Genomic DNA, 16,412 nt, shown 5'->3' with positions numbered 1-16,412 from the left:
ACACAGAGCCCCCCATGCCTCAGGTCGGACAAATTCCCCATTAAGCAATGCGTCAGCTGTCTAAGTTTGGGAGGATGTTCCTGGGGAGTGGGAAGGGGTAGGACTGGAGGTTGGAAAGGGGGATTGAAGCATGGATATTGCATTTCATGTTCTAGAATGAAGCCCATAGCTCAAACCAGGCACCCAGTCTATAAATAACCTACCAGCTGGAGCTCGATTGAAGGGTCAGGACAGCTGAGGAAGTGGGCCGCCCCTGGGTTCAGCTGGTGTGGGCTAATAGCGGACTGACTGCCGCTCTGAATCCTCTTTCTAGGCTAGAAACTAGAACTACTCTGCTAAAAAGAAGATCCACTTTTTTTTTTCAAATTTGTAGCCCCTGAGAGGCTCTTCAAACTCACCTGCCACTAAAAATGGCTCTTCCTATAAACCCCATGGACGAGCCCAGAATGTACCAGCAGACGCTACTCCAGGATGGCCTGTTCGACTTGCTGGAGAATGACAAGCTGGTTGACTGTGTGCTGAAGATCAAAGACAAGGAGTTCCCCTGCCACCGGCTGGTCCTGTGTGCCTGCAGCTCTTACTTCCGCACCATCTTTTTGTCTGACCTAGAGGAGAGTAAAAAGAGGGAGATTGAACTGGAGGATGTCGAGCCTGGTGTCATGGGGCTGATCCTCAAGTACCTGTACACTTCCAAAATCAATGTGACAGAGCAGAACGTCCAAGACATCTTCGCTGTGGCTAATATGTACCAGATCCCCTCAATTTTCACTGTATGTGTCTCTTTCCTCCAAAAGCGCCTGAGCCTCAGCAACTGTCTGGCTATCTTCAGGCTCGGCCTGATGCTAGACTGTCCCAGATTGGCTGTCTCTGCCCGAAATTACGCCTGCGAGCGCTTCCAGCTCATCTCCAGAGATGAGGACTTCCTCCAGCTGCTCCCCAGTGAGCTGGCAGCAATTTTAGCAAACGACAACCTGAACGTAGAGACAGAAGAGGCAGTGTTTGAGGCTTTGATGAAGTGGGTATCCCGGGACACAGTGAGCAGAGAGAAAGAGCTGCCAGGTTTGCTGGATTGCGTTCGTTTGCGTCTGGTCAACGAGGATTACCTGATAGAAAAAGTGGAGAAACACAAACTGATCTCTTTAAATCCTGAGTTACAGCAGAAACTCCAGCTGGTAAGGGATGCACGTGCTGGGAAAATGCCAGAGGTTAAAAAAATCAAGAAGGAGAATGGTGGAGAAGCAAAAGATGGAGAGGGGGAGGATAAAGAGGAGGAAGAAGGAGGTCTTCTTCCAGGCATCCTAAATGATAACCTGAGATTTGGCATGTTTGTCAGGGACTTGATACTGATGGTGAATGACACAGGTGCAGTGGCCTACGATCCGTCAGGGAATGACTGCTTTGCGGCATCACTCTCCACGCAGATTCCCAAGAACCACGCCAGCCTGGTCACCCGGGAGAACCAGGTCTTTGTGGCAGGAGGACTATTCTTTGATGAACAGAACAAGGAAGATCCGCTGTGCTCCTACTTCCTGCAGGTAGGAGAGGCTCTAACTAAAGGTTTGATAGAAGAGAAGTTGATGAGATTTGCAATAACAGAAACTGGTCTCATGTCAGCCTGTTCTTTTGATATTCTAATAATAATTTAGGTCCAGCAGCAGCTCTGCCCAGGATTAAGAAAGTAATAAGCTTTTAAGTTTTACTTTCATTGCTAAAAATTGCAGTATGATGCAGCAAAAATACCGTTGAATTTGTGCTTAAAATTGCATTAAAAACCTCTTAAAGCCCACGGTCCATTTGGTGAGTCAGTTAGCACAAACTTGTGCTATGCAGCCAGAATTAGTTCAAACCCAGAAAACTTTATTTTAAATTCGAGTGAGACTCAAAGATATCAAGATTGTGGGCTGAATTTTGGGGAAAAATCATCAAATTTCCATTTGATGAAATTGTGTAGCCATAGAAATGGTGGAGTTTTTTTTTCCCAACCTTAGATCTATTTTAGGGAACATAAAAGGGGAAAACTGTCAAAGGGATTTAATCTGAGTATATGTTGTGTTTGCACATACAGAACATCTAAATGCATCTGTTCATGTCTATCTGCATGCATTATGGTATATTTGCTGTATTACAGTATACTTCAGGTGGTGTAAATGTAATCCATACACAAATTTTTGACTCCTGTGACCTCAGTATGACCCGGTCAGTGCTGATTGGCTGGGGATGCCTCCTCTCCCGTCTCCCCGCTTCCTGTTTGGGCTGGCCGAGGCAGAGAACTCCATCTTTGTGTTGGGAGGGAGGGAGCTGAAGGAGCAGGAGCACACGCTGGACTCAGTTTTGGTCTATGACAGACAGTGAGTACAAGTTTGAGTTCATGTATCAGATCCTGGAATGGATTGTGAATTTAGTGAAATTATTTAATGCACTGCTGTTCTCAGAGCTTAATCCTGATTAATGTAGAAATTTCCTATGGTTTCGCATTTACAGATCTTTTAAATGGGGTGAATCCGAGCCAATTCCTTACCCAGTCTATGGACATGCAACTTTATCCCACAATGATGTTGTCTATGTGATTGGAGGAAAGGGGGACAACAAGTGAGCTTAAAGTTTGATCAAATATTAATATCCATCTGTGGCAATTGTAGCGATTCTGACCTTATTTATTTTCAGCAACACATTTTTCACTTTTTTTCACTTAATAAAAGTCTTATAAATGAGACAACTATGGCGAGCCTCAGATGCACTATTTTCTCTGTCTCTTTTATGAAAAGGAACTGTCTAAAGAAGATGTGTTCATATGACGCCAAGAGATTTGAATGGAAGGAGCTTGCGCCCATGAAGATTGCTCGCTCCTTGTTTGGAGCCACCGTCCATATGGACAAAATATATGTGGCAGCAGGAGTCACCGACAATGGCCTGACAGACTCTGTGGAGGTGTATGACATCGCTACCAACAAGTGAGTTCATCATTAAGGGAATATGGCTGGTGAAGGTGAATGTCGCATATAGTAGCTGGTGCAAGGCTTATACCCCTAAAGTCACCAGCGGTACACTCTTAAAAGTGCGACATCCTCTGACCCTTTTTTTTCATCATATTTTAAGATTTATCTTTTATTTTAAAACTTCTCTAAATTTGAATTGTATTTGCAATTTGCAAAAATGGTAAGTTACATTAAAGATATAAAATAAATTAGCAAACCAAATAGTATAATTTATTTTTTCAAATTCTTTCAGTTAATTTAAGTTGCACTTTATTTATTATTTTGAAGATTTGCACTTTACTAAGTTAATCCTAAATGTGATATTTTATTGGGGGGGGGGGGACGTTAAACTGACTACCTTGCTTAAAGGCTCAAGATTTACTTATACAGTCCAAAAATGGTTTTGGCTGGCCTTGAGGTGCCCAAAATCTGAATATTATTATGAGCTACTTGACTCATCTTTAAGTGTATTGTACTAAACAGTACCTCAATATGTGTGTTTACATTTTTCAGGTGGTCAGACTTTGTAGTGTTTCCCCAGGAGCGTAGCTCCCTGAATCTGGTGTCTTTGGCCAGCTCGCTGTATGCTGTAGGAGGTTTTGCCATGATGCCTTTGGAGGACGGCGATGAGATTGTTCCCAAAGAGATGAATGATATCTGGAGGTGGGTCACAGTAGTAGACGCAGTTCTTTTAATCCAGACATTCATTTATTCACTATATTGCGACGAACATCACATAAAGGCAATTTAGCAGGGGATTTTCTTTTGAATTATATTTCTACTTTGTCCAGCCAAAATCAAAGCTAAAAAGAAAATCAGCAGCTAAACTGTCTTTGTGTGCTTGTCACATAGAACTGCATGTTAAATAGAAATCAAACTGGAGTGCCATTTTCAGCTGGTATTCTAAGGTAGCACATCCTCTGCAGTGTTCATTTTGCCAAGACCACTGTATATTGTTACACATGATAGTAAGGAAATCCCAGGGCATGTTTGAAATGAAAGTAAACACTAAATATTGATGTACTTCGAAGCCATACCCTAAATCAAATATACAGTATATATTGACTTTTAGTCAACATCAGTGGATGTCCCAATTTTGCATTTAATGACAAATTGATGTCTGTCAACCTCCTCAGGTATAATGAGTCAGAGAGGAAGTGGAATGGGATCCTCAGAGAGATCCAGTATGCTTCAGGGTCCACTATTTTGGGGGTCCGCCTCAACACCCTGCGTCTCCCCAAGATGTAAAACCGCGTCCGGTTTCTATTTGTCAACAGAACTCAATGCTCGAGTCCACAGTAGTTTTACAGCAGCCCAAGGAAAGGTACAGCCATGCTCAAGGTCACAATGGCATCTAACATGAGCACATTTGTCAAGAATCAGCTTGTGTGTTTGGGATTCTGTTTGTTTCATTTTACGTAATGCTGCAGCAGTTCTAAGTGTACAACTACTTGTGATTCTGACCTAATATCATGGACAGTCTTTAGTTTTAATTAATAAGATTTTTATGTGTGTTTCAGCCATTGATTCAGTTTCTAAAATTGTAAACAATATGTAGTCTGCTGACATTTTTTACACTGAATGGAATAAAATTTAATTATTTAACACCAACCAAAAGCTGTCTTGATAACCATGGAAAATGTGCTGACAAGAAGTTGTGCATTTCCCAACAGATGGCAGCATACTCATAATGTAAGTGCCTTCAGAGAGCCTAACTGAAACATGATACACTTCAAAAACAATTTCAGTTTCTTTGTTTGCAGAAACAAAAAACACAGCACACATCTCCATTGGCAATAATATATCTATACTGTTTAATATTGAAATGATTTCATTACGCTCTGCTGTGTTACAGACGGTAGACACTAGTCAATAATACAATAAAAGACAGAAAATACAGTCTAATGTTATTAGCACCTCTAGACACTAATGTCCTTGTACTGTTTTTAGTATTTTAATAAGCTGAACTTGACAACTACTGCCTACACATGGTCTTTGTACACCCGAGCTAACTGAGACATAGTGTTTACGTTATAAAGTAGAGAATCGGCAAATTACAGTACACATTATGATTTCTTTAACAGAGCTGCAAAATTAGTAAGTATGGGAAATGTAGAGGGTATGTGGATGATACATCTTTGAATTGACTATGGCATTTGTGCCTATGATTATCATCACTTATACCTTTCCCCAAAAAGGGGAATTTATTAGAACAGGTAACCAAACTTTCACATGCAAAATAACCAACAACACTTGTTTTCCAATTTCATGTTCGTGTTCTTTTGTCAGCCCAGCAACTGACAAAATATAGTAAAATATTTTCAGATGAGTAATAATACAAACGAACACATAAATTACTTATTCAGCCAGTAAAATATTTAAATCGAGTATAATAAGAAATATAAAGCTTTGTACTTTCACTTTAACTTCCCCAATCAGTTGATAAAATAAATTTAAACATAATTATTTTACTCTTGTAGTTGTAACACTAGCATGTAGTTTTTTTAAGCTCCTTAGTTTCCTTTTTTTTAAATTAATTTTTTTTTTTTTAAAGAAACATGTCCCACTTTCCTCACCACATTTCCAATTTTTCTAATGCATATATGGTGAGATGGGCATGTTCATTTATGTCCAAAGCAGTGACATTCAGGGTTTGTGTTTTTGTTTTAACATTAGGGGAGCAAATGAGAGGACTGTGCGGCTAGCTAGCTTAACTGAAAACACTAGTGGCTAAACACAATGAACACCAGCCTTGTCACCTAGCTACCAAGCTGAAGCTAAGTTTCCTCATAAAACTATACCAGCTGTGGCACGTTAATCATCCGTATATCCTACTGCATACTGCAGTAATATCACTGTATAAACACATCTAGCAGTAGCTAAAGCATTTTAGTATTTAAGGTTAGCTAGCTAAAGCTAATTAGAAAGTCACACTGCTTTTATCTTCATAACATTTCACCTTCAAGTAATTGTCTAATTTTCATCAACAACAATGAAAGTAAGTGTCAGACTTCATCATTGTGATATCCTTTACATTTTTTGTGTGTGTGTTTAATGTCTTTTTAAAACAAACTAAACCAAAAACTTGTAAGTAGCTCTTAGCTTTTTAACCAACTGATTTAAGTTAAAGGAAAATTATAAACCTTTATATTTCTTTTTAGTGGGGCTGCAACTAACAATTGCTCTCATAGCTGATTCATTTGCTTATTATTTTCTTGATTAATAGATAACGTTGTCCATAAAGTTTCAGAAAAGAGTTTAGAAAAATGTCCATCACAAATTCCCAGCACCCAAAGTGATGTCTTTAAATGTCTTGTGTTGTCTAGCCAACAGTCCAAAACCCAAAGATACAGTTTACTTTCACAGAAGACTAAAGAAGACTGGCATTCTTTCTTTAAGAAAAAAAAAAGGGACTCAAAGCCATTAATTACTTATCAAAATAGTTGCAGATTATTGTTCTGTTAATCGACTAATTGGCTAATCTTTGCAGCTCTACTTTTCACACTCCATTTTAATCATTTAACTAACAATATCATTTATCAATGCATTTAGTTATACTTTTGACTTTACTGATAACCTTTTGTCAGTTTTTGGGCTTCATAAGTTTACCCTAAATATGGGAAAATTTGAAAAAAAAAATTCTTCCTCCATTTTTTCGAAAAAGGAAACTTTTTCCCCTCTTCAAAAGATTAACACATCAAATCCTTACATACATACAATGCTTTCTCTCTACCATCTTCTTGAAACCTTAGTAACTGCTATGAAATTCAGATATTTTCATATTACCATATTCTTGGAAGCTGAAGGCCACAGAATCAAATCCTTTTGGATACACGCTTCTGCTCTGGCAGCTAAACCCAAAATTCCATGTCCCAGAGGAGACTCAACTTGGCAATCCCATGAGCACTCTGCTTTGAAACAACTACCTTTCTCATTGTTTCATTATGTGACAAACATTTGCCTTGGGTGCAATGCAGAATGCACAGTCAGTATGTTGCTGTCTAGCCACCCACTTATTCAATGACAAACCCTCATTTCAGGACAAGAGCAGGTCAACCTTTGCCTAATCTAATACAAGCCTTTGGCTGCTAGCTTTAGTAAAGGAGAATCTGGCTAATTTAAAGACATAAGCCTACATGCCTAGAATAAAGGACTCCTAAACACTGTGCAAAATTTCCCTTCTTGCTTACTAGAATCTCAGCTTTACTGCCATTTAACTTTAAAACACGGAATTGAAAAATACACTTAAAAGAAAAAATGATTTGTTGTGTTCTTTTTCAGGATTTCGGTGCTGTATGGGTCCACAAATGTGTCTCTATAAAGCGACGCTTTGATGATGTCACAGATTACTTTTGTCCTTTTTGGATTTAGGGAAGACTTCAATAAATCCAAGACAAAGGATTTAAATGCAAATTTTGCTTTATAGGGTGGATTTAGACTTTCCAGTCTCTAAAATTTCTCTGGACACTGTATACAGTACTATATATGTAATATAGTGTGTGAAGTGAGATAAAACAAATAGTTTTGTTTTTTTTAACCTGTTTACCAATTTAATATGTAAACCTTGGCCTGTAAAAAAAACAAAAAAAAAAAAAACAGATCATCTGCTCAATGTATCATTCACCTCTGAAGTGATGAAGTGATGCTGTTTGTTTGATTTTATCATAACAGCAACTGATTAATACTTCACTGGTTGGAAAGCCCCTAACTTGAATAGGTTCTAGTATAACATTATTTTGATCTGACTCCAAGCAGATACATACAATAGGAATTATATTTGCAGGATCTGAACAAATAGTTTTGTTGTCCCTTTGGAGGGGGTTTGAGGGGCCCGAACACCTGCCAAGAACAAAATCTGGCAGAAACTGCATTCTTGTAATTTCCTATAATCTTCTGCCATGAAAATATTAAGAAAACAAAACAAAAAAAAACAAAAAAAACACACACACCTACCATCAGCAGATTTTGATTCAAATAACTGCTACTGTATCAGCCTTCAAACCCTACTTGCTGAACTGGAGTATAAAGTGCTAACAATAATTATTGTGTCTTTCATCAATCAATTTGGCAACTGACGCCTACCTTTGCACTTTCTCATAGCTTGAAATATAACAGTCACATATTAAGCTTCTTCAATAGGAGCAAACTGGTAACACCTAAAATTTCTCCTGATTATGGTAGCGATCAGGGAACGACCATAGCTGTAATGAATGCACCCTCAGGGAGGAGTCACAAATACTTGTTAAAGAGCAGCACAGTGCAAAGCAGGTACACTGAAACACAGAAACACCACCTAACTGCAGGGTGAAATATAACTGACTGCTCACAGCTGACTTGTCCTCAGTGTGCAGGATGCCATACCACAGCAAATGATCCACTCAGTTATTCTAGGAAGCAAAGCACCGGTCCAGGTCCAGGTCTGCAACTTCTGCAACTTACTAACCACAGCTTCTGATCAATGTCAAACAAATAACACAGAGAACGTGTTAGTAGTTGTTAGTAATTTATGAGCATCCAAATCCCCCTGGTACATTTAAATTCAAAATGTATGCCTTTGGATTTAGATTGTTCCACCATTACAAATCTCTGCTTTCTATTTTTCATCTTTTATCTGCATACATGTCCCCATTATGGGCTAGTGTGGCAATCAAAGTGCATAATTCAGTAGTATTAACTACTATCCTTCCTCCTTTAATGTCAGTTACTATCACTATCCATAACACAAAAACATTCAAATCCCTCCAAGTATAAGGTAAACACACAAGCTATAACCACAGTATTTCAGTATTTTCTCTTGGGCTAGTGCTTTTCAAAACAGTGAAGTAGGAAAATACTTGAAAAGTGGATTTTTAGACTTTTCTTATGATCCCAAAAATACTATGGGCTTCTCTGATGATAACTATGAATGATAATGGACTCTGACGAAGGCTTTTCTCTTTCTTTAGTGTAGGATTGCTAACAGAGTGCAGTTTATTGAGTTGCCACAAGAGAGCAACAGTCCTTATGTTTGTGTGACATTGACAGGTTGCCTTTATCCCTGTCTGTGTCAACAATCTGTTGTCCCCATCTACCAATGACAAGATCAAGATCTTAGATGGGTATAAAATGTGACAGTTCCCTCCTCAAACTCCTCCAAATATCTAAATTGTAGCTAATTTCTGACCCTGGAGCTCACCTTCCAGTAAGGCTAAAAATTGGATTTATCACAGCCAACAATTCAACAGCTCTAGACTTTTCCTTTAAAGGGCAGTCACAAACTGGACCCTGTACAAAAGCAGCAAATCAAAACACAAAACGTGTTTGACACATGAAGAAAATAATTAAAACGTACCATTGTCAAATAACATCTGATGTGGCCCTAACCATTTCACCATGGCAGTTTAAGAAATACATTTAACTGGGGTGAGCTAAGACATAAGACTACACTAAGGTGCTTAAATCTGTCTTTTAAATAAAACAATTAACAGCTTATTACATTTACAAAAGCTTAATCCACAAATTCCAACTTCCGCTAGAACCAGCCAAGACACATGTGGGGACACATTCAACTGACTCTCCGAATGTAAACATGAGGAATTAATCACAAGGAAGAAACACATCTTAACAATATTTACAGGTTAATGCTACACTACAAGGAGGCTAGCTATAGATAAAGTGAGTGGGAGTGCATCAATAGTGCACAGAGACTCTTCTTGGATAAGAAACTGATGAAATGTCCGATTTCTTGTTGAGAGTTGTATGAGCGGATTGATACCTCTCTCATGCCTGTCTTTTTAATATTCAGATACAGCTAGCAACTGGTTAGCTTAGTTTAGCTTAAAGACTGGAAACAGGACAAAACAGCTAGCTTGGCTCAGCTCTAATGTAACGAAATCAGCCAAATCAGCCTCTTAAGGTCACTAAGTAACATTAACATAAATTTTGTGTGTTTTTGTCACAGCACCACAATCAAAAGTCAAAAAGGGTAATTTTCAAACTTTGGTTTTTGTATAGATTAAACAAACAAGATATAAACAGTTAATTTTGGAGCTTTAGAGCTCAAAAAAACTGACTCTAGCTCCATTTCACGGTAGAACCACAAATTATTGTCTTACACTATTTGTAAGGATTTAACACACAAGATGCAACATGTTAATTAGAAAGCTTTAGAAGTGCTAGTAGGTGGATGTTTGTCACCTTTGGAAAGAGCCAGGCCTGCTGCTGCCACTCTTTATGATAGGCTAAGCTAATATGTAGCTACATATTTGATGGACAGGTATGAGGATGGCCTTGACCTTCTAATCTCTCAGCAACAAATCAAATAAGCACATTTCAGAAAATGGTGAACTACTCCCATTAGACATTTTTAATGACAAGGATTTGATTACAATTTCTTTAGTTCTGCTCCAGTAGATTTATGACAAACACTTGTCAAAAGTGCACAAAGAGCCAAATTTTTTTGAGGGGTATTACACCACATTATATTGCATGTCCCTAACTTTGTTTAGCTTCTACAGGTCACTGTTAACTAGTTTGTACAGTAACAGTAATGTAACAGTTAGGAGCCCTTTTAGTGATAAGCTCTGTAGTGGCAAAAGTAATCACTGTCAGTGTTCTTTAAGAGATTTAGGCATTGGAATATAATGTTCATCATTTCACACTATATATATTGATGAAATGTACACACTTAATGAGCTACATTAACGGGTTTTTGTGAATATTATTATCCCTACACTGTTGACATTTTTCAAACACAGATTGGGTTTAGTTGGGAAATGAGCTGTAAGTTAACATTAAAATTATAATTAAACCTACAAATATACTGTAGGTCCGAGTACATTAGGTTTTACTAACAAGTCACAGAAAAGTGCCATATTGTCTCAAAGCCAGTTCTACAGGAGAGGAGCTTGCTCGCTTAATGTAAGCAAAAGATTAGGGTCAACAAATTTCTCCATCTCCTGATTTGGGGAAGCTCAAGCGTTAATTAGCTGAATGCACACGTAGATCTGAGTATTTTCACCTCCCACCTCTGCTACACATCTCACACACACATACAAACACACACGCGCACGCACACACATATACACACTGTCACAAACAACACACACTGCATTGCATGGTTGAATCTCCACATGCCACAACTTCTCTTATGGCCTTACAAATTGACGTTAACGTGCCACAAATTACACACTATCACAATTATAAAAATGAAGACCATTAGGAGTACATTTTAAATATTACTAGAGTTAAATGGTAAATAAGGTGCAGGATCGATTATAAATGCTGTATAACATTACCTAACTATAGCAGGTGAGCTAACAGGATTTGGTTAATGGCAATGCCGTATACATGTATATGCTCAAAGACAAATCAACATTTGGTTATTGCTGGGTCAGAACCAGAACCACTCGCTACATCTTGGCAGAGAATGGAAAATAAAACATTTTTTCTCATCATAGTGTGGTTTTCACTCGACAGATGAATTCCGTGAAGTGAAGATTTAGGAAACTCTTCCTCCCACTTTGTAAAAGATGCTACAATCAATGCATTGTGCAAGGCTCTGGAGAGATGTGTGTGGTGTCGGAAAATCCCAAATGGAACCAGGACAATGTTGTGAAATTCACGAGGAGAAGAGTGATGAAGACACGTCCTACTGGACACTGAGGTTATCTATTGTATTCAACAGAGTAAAAAATAACTCTTTCTAATTGTATTAGGTGTACGAGTGATTTTATGAGGCCTCCATGTAGCCTTGTATCAGTTTTTCTGCTCTGTGTAAATGTCACTGAGGTGCATCACCCTTTTGCTGCACAAGTCTTCTTAAAAGCTCAAAGAAAAATAGTAAAACTAAAAGTAACAAAGTGCTTTCAATGCTACAGAGATTTGTTAGTTGTTGGAGTTCATCCTACCGGCAGAGAACAGGGGAGGCGGTGGGGGTAAATGAGGGGTGGGAGGCAGCCCCCCCATGGGGTGCAGCAGGGGGAGAGCCAGATGTGTGCCATGGAGGGGGTGGGGGCTAGAGGCAACAGCGGTTGTGGTCACAGACGTGGCGGGAAGCGTCGTCCCCAGCTGGACCTGACCGGAGGAGTCCACAGCAGGCAAGGCCAGGGGCTGGTCGAGGCCGAGGGGGTCGTTGCCATCTGTAACCATGGGGTTGCTGACACGGAAGCATTTCTCCCTGTGGGCCTTGAGCATGTTGGAGAAGCGAAAGCGTTGGCCACACACCTCGCAGGGGTACGGCTTTTCTCCAGTGTGGGTACGGCGGTGGCGCTTCATGTTGGGCCGGCTCGTGAAGCTTTTCCCACAGATCTCACAGATGTACGGCTTCTCTCCTGCAGAAAGAGGGACACAAAGAACTATATATCTGTGAAGATTCTCAGTTATCCAGGTCATGGTATTTCAAAGTGCTATACGAAGGCAACTGGACTTGCTTGAGGTTCTTGAAGATGTTTCACCTCTTATCCAACGGGTGGGAGTGTTTTAGTGTCTTTCGGCTCATTGTTTTGGTTTTAGGGTCTGCAGTTTTACTGTTCTGATTTTATTTCACCACCCTTTGTCATTTCCAGCTGCAGCGGGCAGCTGTTTTCAGCAAAAAAAGAACTAAAAACCACAGTACACTACCTGTCCAGCACCTAACGGCAGACAGATGAAGTTACCGACTAGCTGGTGAAAAGTGGAGCTTTTAGCACGTAAAGAGCCAGAAGTTTCCCTCAGGAGTTGCTACAGACCAAAAAAAGAGCTAAAAGGAAAGTGAATGTTGGACTTACATTCATTGGGTGGCCAAAAACATAACATCAAATACTAATACTAATACTAACACTCATACTAATGTTGCTCTATATCTGCTGGATGTGTAAATTAGCAACTGTTGCTAAAAAGCTCACCATGTCAGCTTTATAAGGGGAAGATATTTCAGTGTTGTGTTTATAACTTGTTTCCACTGACTTAACAATCAGTTCAAGACATATGTTGCTGTTTTGCGATTCAGCATCAATACACCCTTAAAAATCAACAAAGATACTACAAGAAGTGACTCACCAGTGTGTGTCTTCATGTGTTCATCAAAATACTGTTTCATGTTGAAATCCTTTCCGCACCACTGGCACATGAACTGCTTGTGTCCAATGTGGATGCTCATGTGGGAACGCAGCTGGTATTTATACTGGAAGCGCTCACTGCAGTTCTGAAATGGCAACATTTTTAGAACTGGTTGTCAAAATAGTACTTGATGGATGGTATTACAGTTGCAGTGCTAAATTAAAAAAAAAAAAATCAATGCACAAATGTTGGAAAAAAGAGATGACATTCAGAGCTGTGAGAATCTATTTATGTAATACACATTGTGACAGATTTCAGTAATAAAATTAAATGTATTACAAGGTCACAGCTGCTTATTTTTTGGCTTTGCCGCGAAATTTAAACCGTATTATCAGTATTAAACACGTTGAGTTATATAACTATAAAATGTGAGAATTATTCCAATTTCAGCATTCAAACTGTTCAGAAAACGTTATGTTGCGGAGTTTCAAAACTTCAAATGGCTCAAAACACAAAGTAAAAATTCCAAAGTCTTTGCTTCAAAGAAATACTTTGACATTTTTGGAAAATACACTTACCAGTATTCACTTTCTTGCTGAGAGTTAGATGAGAAGATTGATACCACTCTCGTGTCTGTACAGTAAATATGAACTTATAGCTAGGTGCTGGTTAGCACTTTTTCCACTGTTGGACAGAGCCAGGGTAGCTGTTTCCCTGTTTCCAGCCTTTATGCAAAGCTAGGCTGACCATACAATGTCAAACTATTCTTTTAAGCACTTAGGTCATTCTATCAAATATTCCCAATTCACATGAATCCAGCAAAAGCTACAGCCACATTCAGAAGGTAGGGGGACTAATCATTTAAAGGCTGGTGTGGAGTGTGAACAATGCCAGAAACAAAACACTAATAGACCAATCAATATTCAGAGTTAAACTGCCTAATGAAGTCCCCTGCATATAAAGAGAGCTAATATGATTTGTTAATGGTAATATTTTTTTCTTTGATTTGTTTGTTATTTCATCACATTTGGATCCCTTCCAGATCCCTTAACCTTAACAGTAGTATTTTACAAGCAATGGCCATAGAGACTCATATAATGCAAATAACATCCCAGACACCAATAATTTAACAAAAAACAGTTTTTTAAAACTGGTGGATATATCAGTTTGGAACGAAACTCTTTATGTGAGTGAAGTGGAGAGCAGCAGCATATAAAAAAGAGCTCAAACCTCACACTTGAAGGGTTTCTCTCCTGAGTGCTGCAGAGAGTGAACCTTCAGGGACATGCTGCGCTTGAATGACTTCCCGCACGTCTCACAGGTGAACGGCATGTCCTTCGTATGGGCTACACACACACACACACACACACACACACACACACACACACACACACACACACACACACACACACACACACACACACACACACACACACACACACACACACACACACACACACAGTACAAGACACATGAATGGTATTTATTATTGAGCCACTAAATATCAAATAGCAGCAGGAGGAAAAATAAGCAAACTGCTTCCCTAAAATACCAAATAAAAAAACAACAGTGAGATGCATTGTCATTGGCTAATTTGTCATTGGCTTAGGACTATGGATGTGTATCCTCTAGTAAATAAGGTATATCCTCTGAAGTTTCCACATTGAACTCTCAAGTTGCTCCCTTAGTAGGAACAAATGGGACTCAGTGCCATACAGTGATTTATACTAACCCTAATTTAGCTGTAGAAACATGGATGGACACAAGGAATGTGGTAAGCCTGCCTGGGAAATAAGATCCTTATCTTCCCAAAAAGTGGAAGAGGAAAGCAACACCCAAAACAAATCCTGCACAACAATCAGTGGGATGTAGAAAAGGAAGCCTAAATTAACACACAGGCACAAAGTGACCAACCAGAATCGTTGATTTTACTGCCACTCACCGACCATATGCTTCCTGACATGAGCCATGGTGTAAAACTTCTTCTCACAGATCTCACAGGAGAACTTCTTCTCAGCGTAGCCATGGACAATCTTGTTATGCTCATGTAATGACCACAGCTTCTTGAAGGACTTGCCACATGTTACACACTTAAAAAAAACAAAAAACGAAAAACAAAATATAGTTATCTGGAACAGACACTCTGGAGTCGTTATTTGGAAGTCTTTAGGAGTACCATCCAGGTGTGTGTACTTACAAAGATACTTGAATGTGCTCTGTACCCAAAAAAGGAATTAGAGTCAGTAGATTAAAATTCAAAACCACAGCAAGAGTTCTGCTGCTCACTGTTGAAGTGTAATGGTGGAGGTACTGAGATACTATTTATTATTACTGACTGCCAGTTGACTGAGTAACTGACTCTGATCAGTTTTAAAATATTTACATAATGGCAACTGTGCATATACTAATTAGTGACTGAATAATACTGAAACTGAAACTACTTGTACAACAAAGAGAATAAGTTTGTGTCAGAAGTGAGGGTGGCATAATGAAGACAGGGGCTAAAGCTGGTCACTGTACCTCCCATAATATTGATGGTATAGCAAAACAATAAGAAAAGCTGTGCTATTAATCCAATAACCCCACTTAAATCATGTTTTTTTTCCACTGATATTGACTCTTGTTGGATTTGTATCTTTAACCAAATATCAATTCTTGGATCAAAACACTGCTTAACTTGGATTGATGTTTAATTTAAAATGTGCTATATGTGAGTTTCTGCTTTGCTACATAGTTAACATTAGTATTAACAGCTGTTTACTTGCCACTCTACAAGAAATGTTGCGAGAACAGCATCAAATTTCATTCCTTTACATCCTACTAATTTATCTTCTCATGTTGGACATTTAGGGGAGACTGGACACTCAAGTGACTCACTATCACAAAGTGGTATTATGAGACAGGATGGGCCAGGGCCAGATGGTTAGCACACTAACTTCAGTGGAAGAGAAGAAGTCATCCAGTCACATTACCTCCCTGAGCTTCTACCCATTTTCTCTTTACTTGGCTCTTTACCCCCTAGCATTTTGTTCTCAGGACTGTACATCATTATAGTCAATAAGGTGTTTTATTGGAAAAAAGCATTCAGAGTTAACAAGCTTGCTAACTGGCTAATTACCTCACTTGCTATTATTTAGCAAAAAGTTCACAGTTTTGTTTTGTTTTTTCAAAAAAGATGTATTGAATTCTGTCTTATAACTATCCAAAACATGTCTCTTCTGTGGAACAGTTTATACTCTGAAAGAGAGTTAAATAGAGAAGTGAATGGTAGAACACAACTAGTAAGCTACAATAGCATTCTATATTTTGCACTCTCCAGCTTTCCGTTCCCTCAAAGGTCAGCACTGTTGTGTAAGTTCACCAAAGTTGAACTTGATGCAAAAAAATTGCATTGATTTACTTAATCTCGCAATTGAAACA

General features: G+C 38.8%; 2 protein-coding genes across 2 annotated transcripts in view; one reads left to right on the top strand and one right to left on the bottom strand.

Annotated features, from left to right (window-relative positions):
• Positions 1 to 410: 410 nt before the first annotated feature.
• Positions 411 to 4,223, top strand: klhl40b (kelch-like family member 40b). The gene is made up of 6 exons (XM_040127265.1): positions 411 to 1,535; positions 2,188 to 2,348; positions 2,482 to 2,589; positions 2,766 to 2,951; positions 3,489 to 3,638; positions 4,112 to 4,223. Exons 1-6 carry the CDS (start codon positions 411 to 413, stop codon positions 4,221 to 4,223), a joined length of 1,842 nt encoding a protein of 613 aa, XP_039983199.1.
• Positions 4,224 to 4,780: 557 nt separating this feature from the next.
• zbtb47b (zinc finger and BTB domain containing 47b) overlaps positions 4,781 to 16,412 on the bottom strand; it is a 28,516-nt gene continuing 16,884 nt past the window's right edge. The window contains exons 3-6 of the mRNA XM_040127225.1: positions 14,935 to 15,082; positions 14,223 to 14,338; positions 12,993 to 13,137; positions 4,781 to 12,286 (exon numbers count right to left, since the gene is read on the bottom strand). Coding sequence (XP_039983159.1) covers positions 11,841 to 12,286; positions 12,993 to 13,137; positions 14,223 to 14,338; positions 14,935 to 15,082 — 855 coding nt within the window. The 3' untranslated portion in view covers positions 4,781 to 11,840. The remainder of the gene's footprint in view (positions 12,287 to 12,992; positions 13,138 to 14,222; positions 14,339 to 14,934; positions 15,083 to 16,412) is intronic.

The sequence above is a fragment of the Xiphias gladius genome, chromosome 5 (assembly GCF_016859285.1).
Source record: "Xiphias gladius isolate SHS-SW01 ecotype Sanya breed wild chromosome 5, ASM1685928v1, whole genome shotgun sequence".
NCBI lineage: Eukaryota > Metazoa > Chordata > Actinopteri > Istiophoriformes > Xiphiidae > Xiphias > Xiphias gladius.
This window is presented reverse-complemented; position numbering and strand designations above follow the sequence as displayed.

Bases quoted from the DNA above. Each gene is read 5' to 3' on its own strand.
- klhl40b (XM_040127265.1), top strand. From the start codon at position 411: ATGGCTCTTCCTATAAACCCCATGGACGAGCCCAGAATGTACCAGCAG. The intron at 1,536-2,187 runs GTAGGAGAGGCT...CTGTGACCTCAG, and splicing joins TGTGCTCCTACTTCCTGCAG to TATGACCCGGTCAGTGCTGA. The intron at 3,639-4,111 runs GTGGGTCACAGT...CAACCTCCTCAG, and splicing joins GAGATGAATGATATCTGGAG to GTATAATGAGTCAGAGAGGA.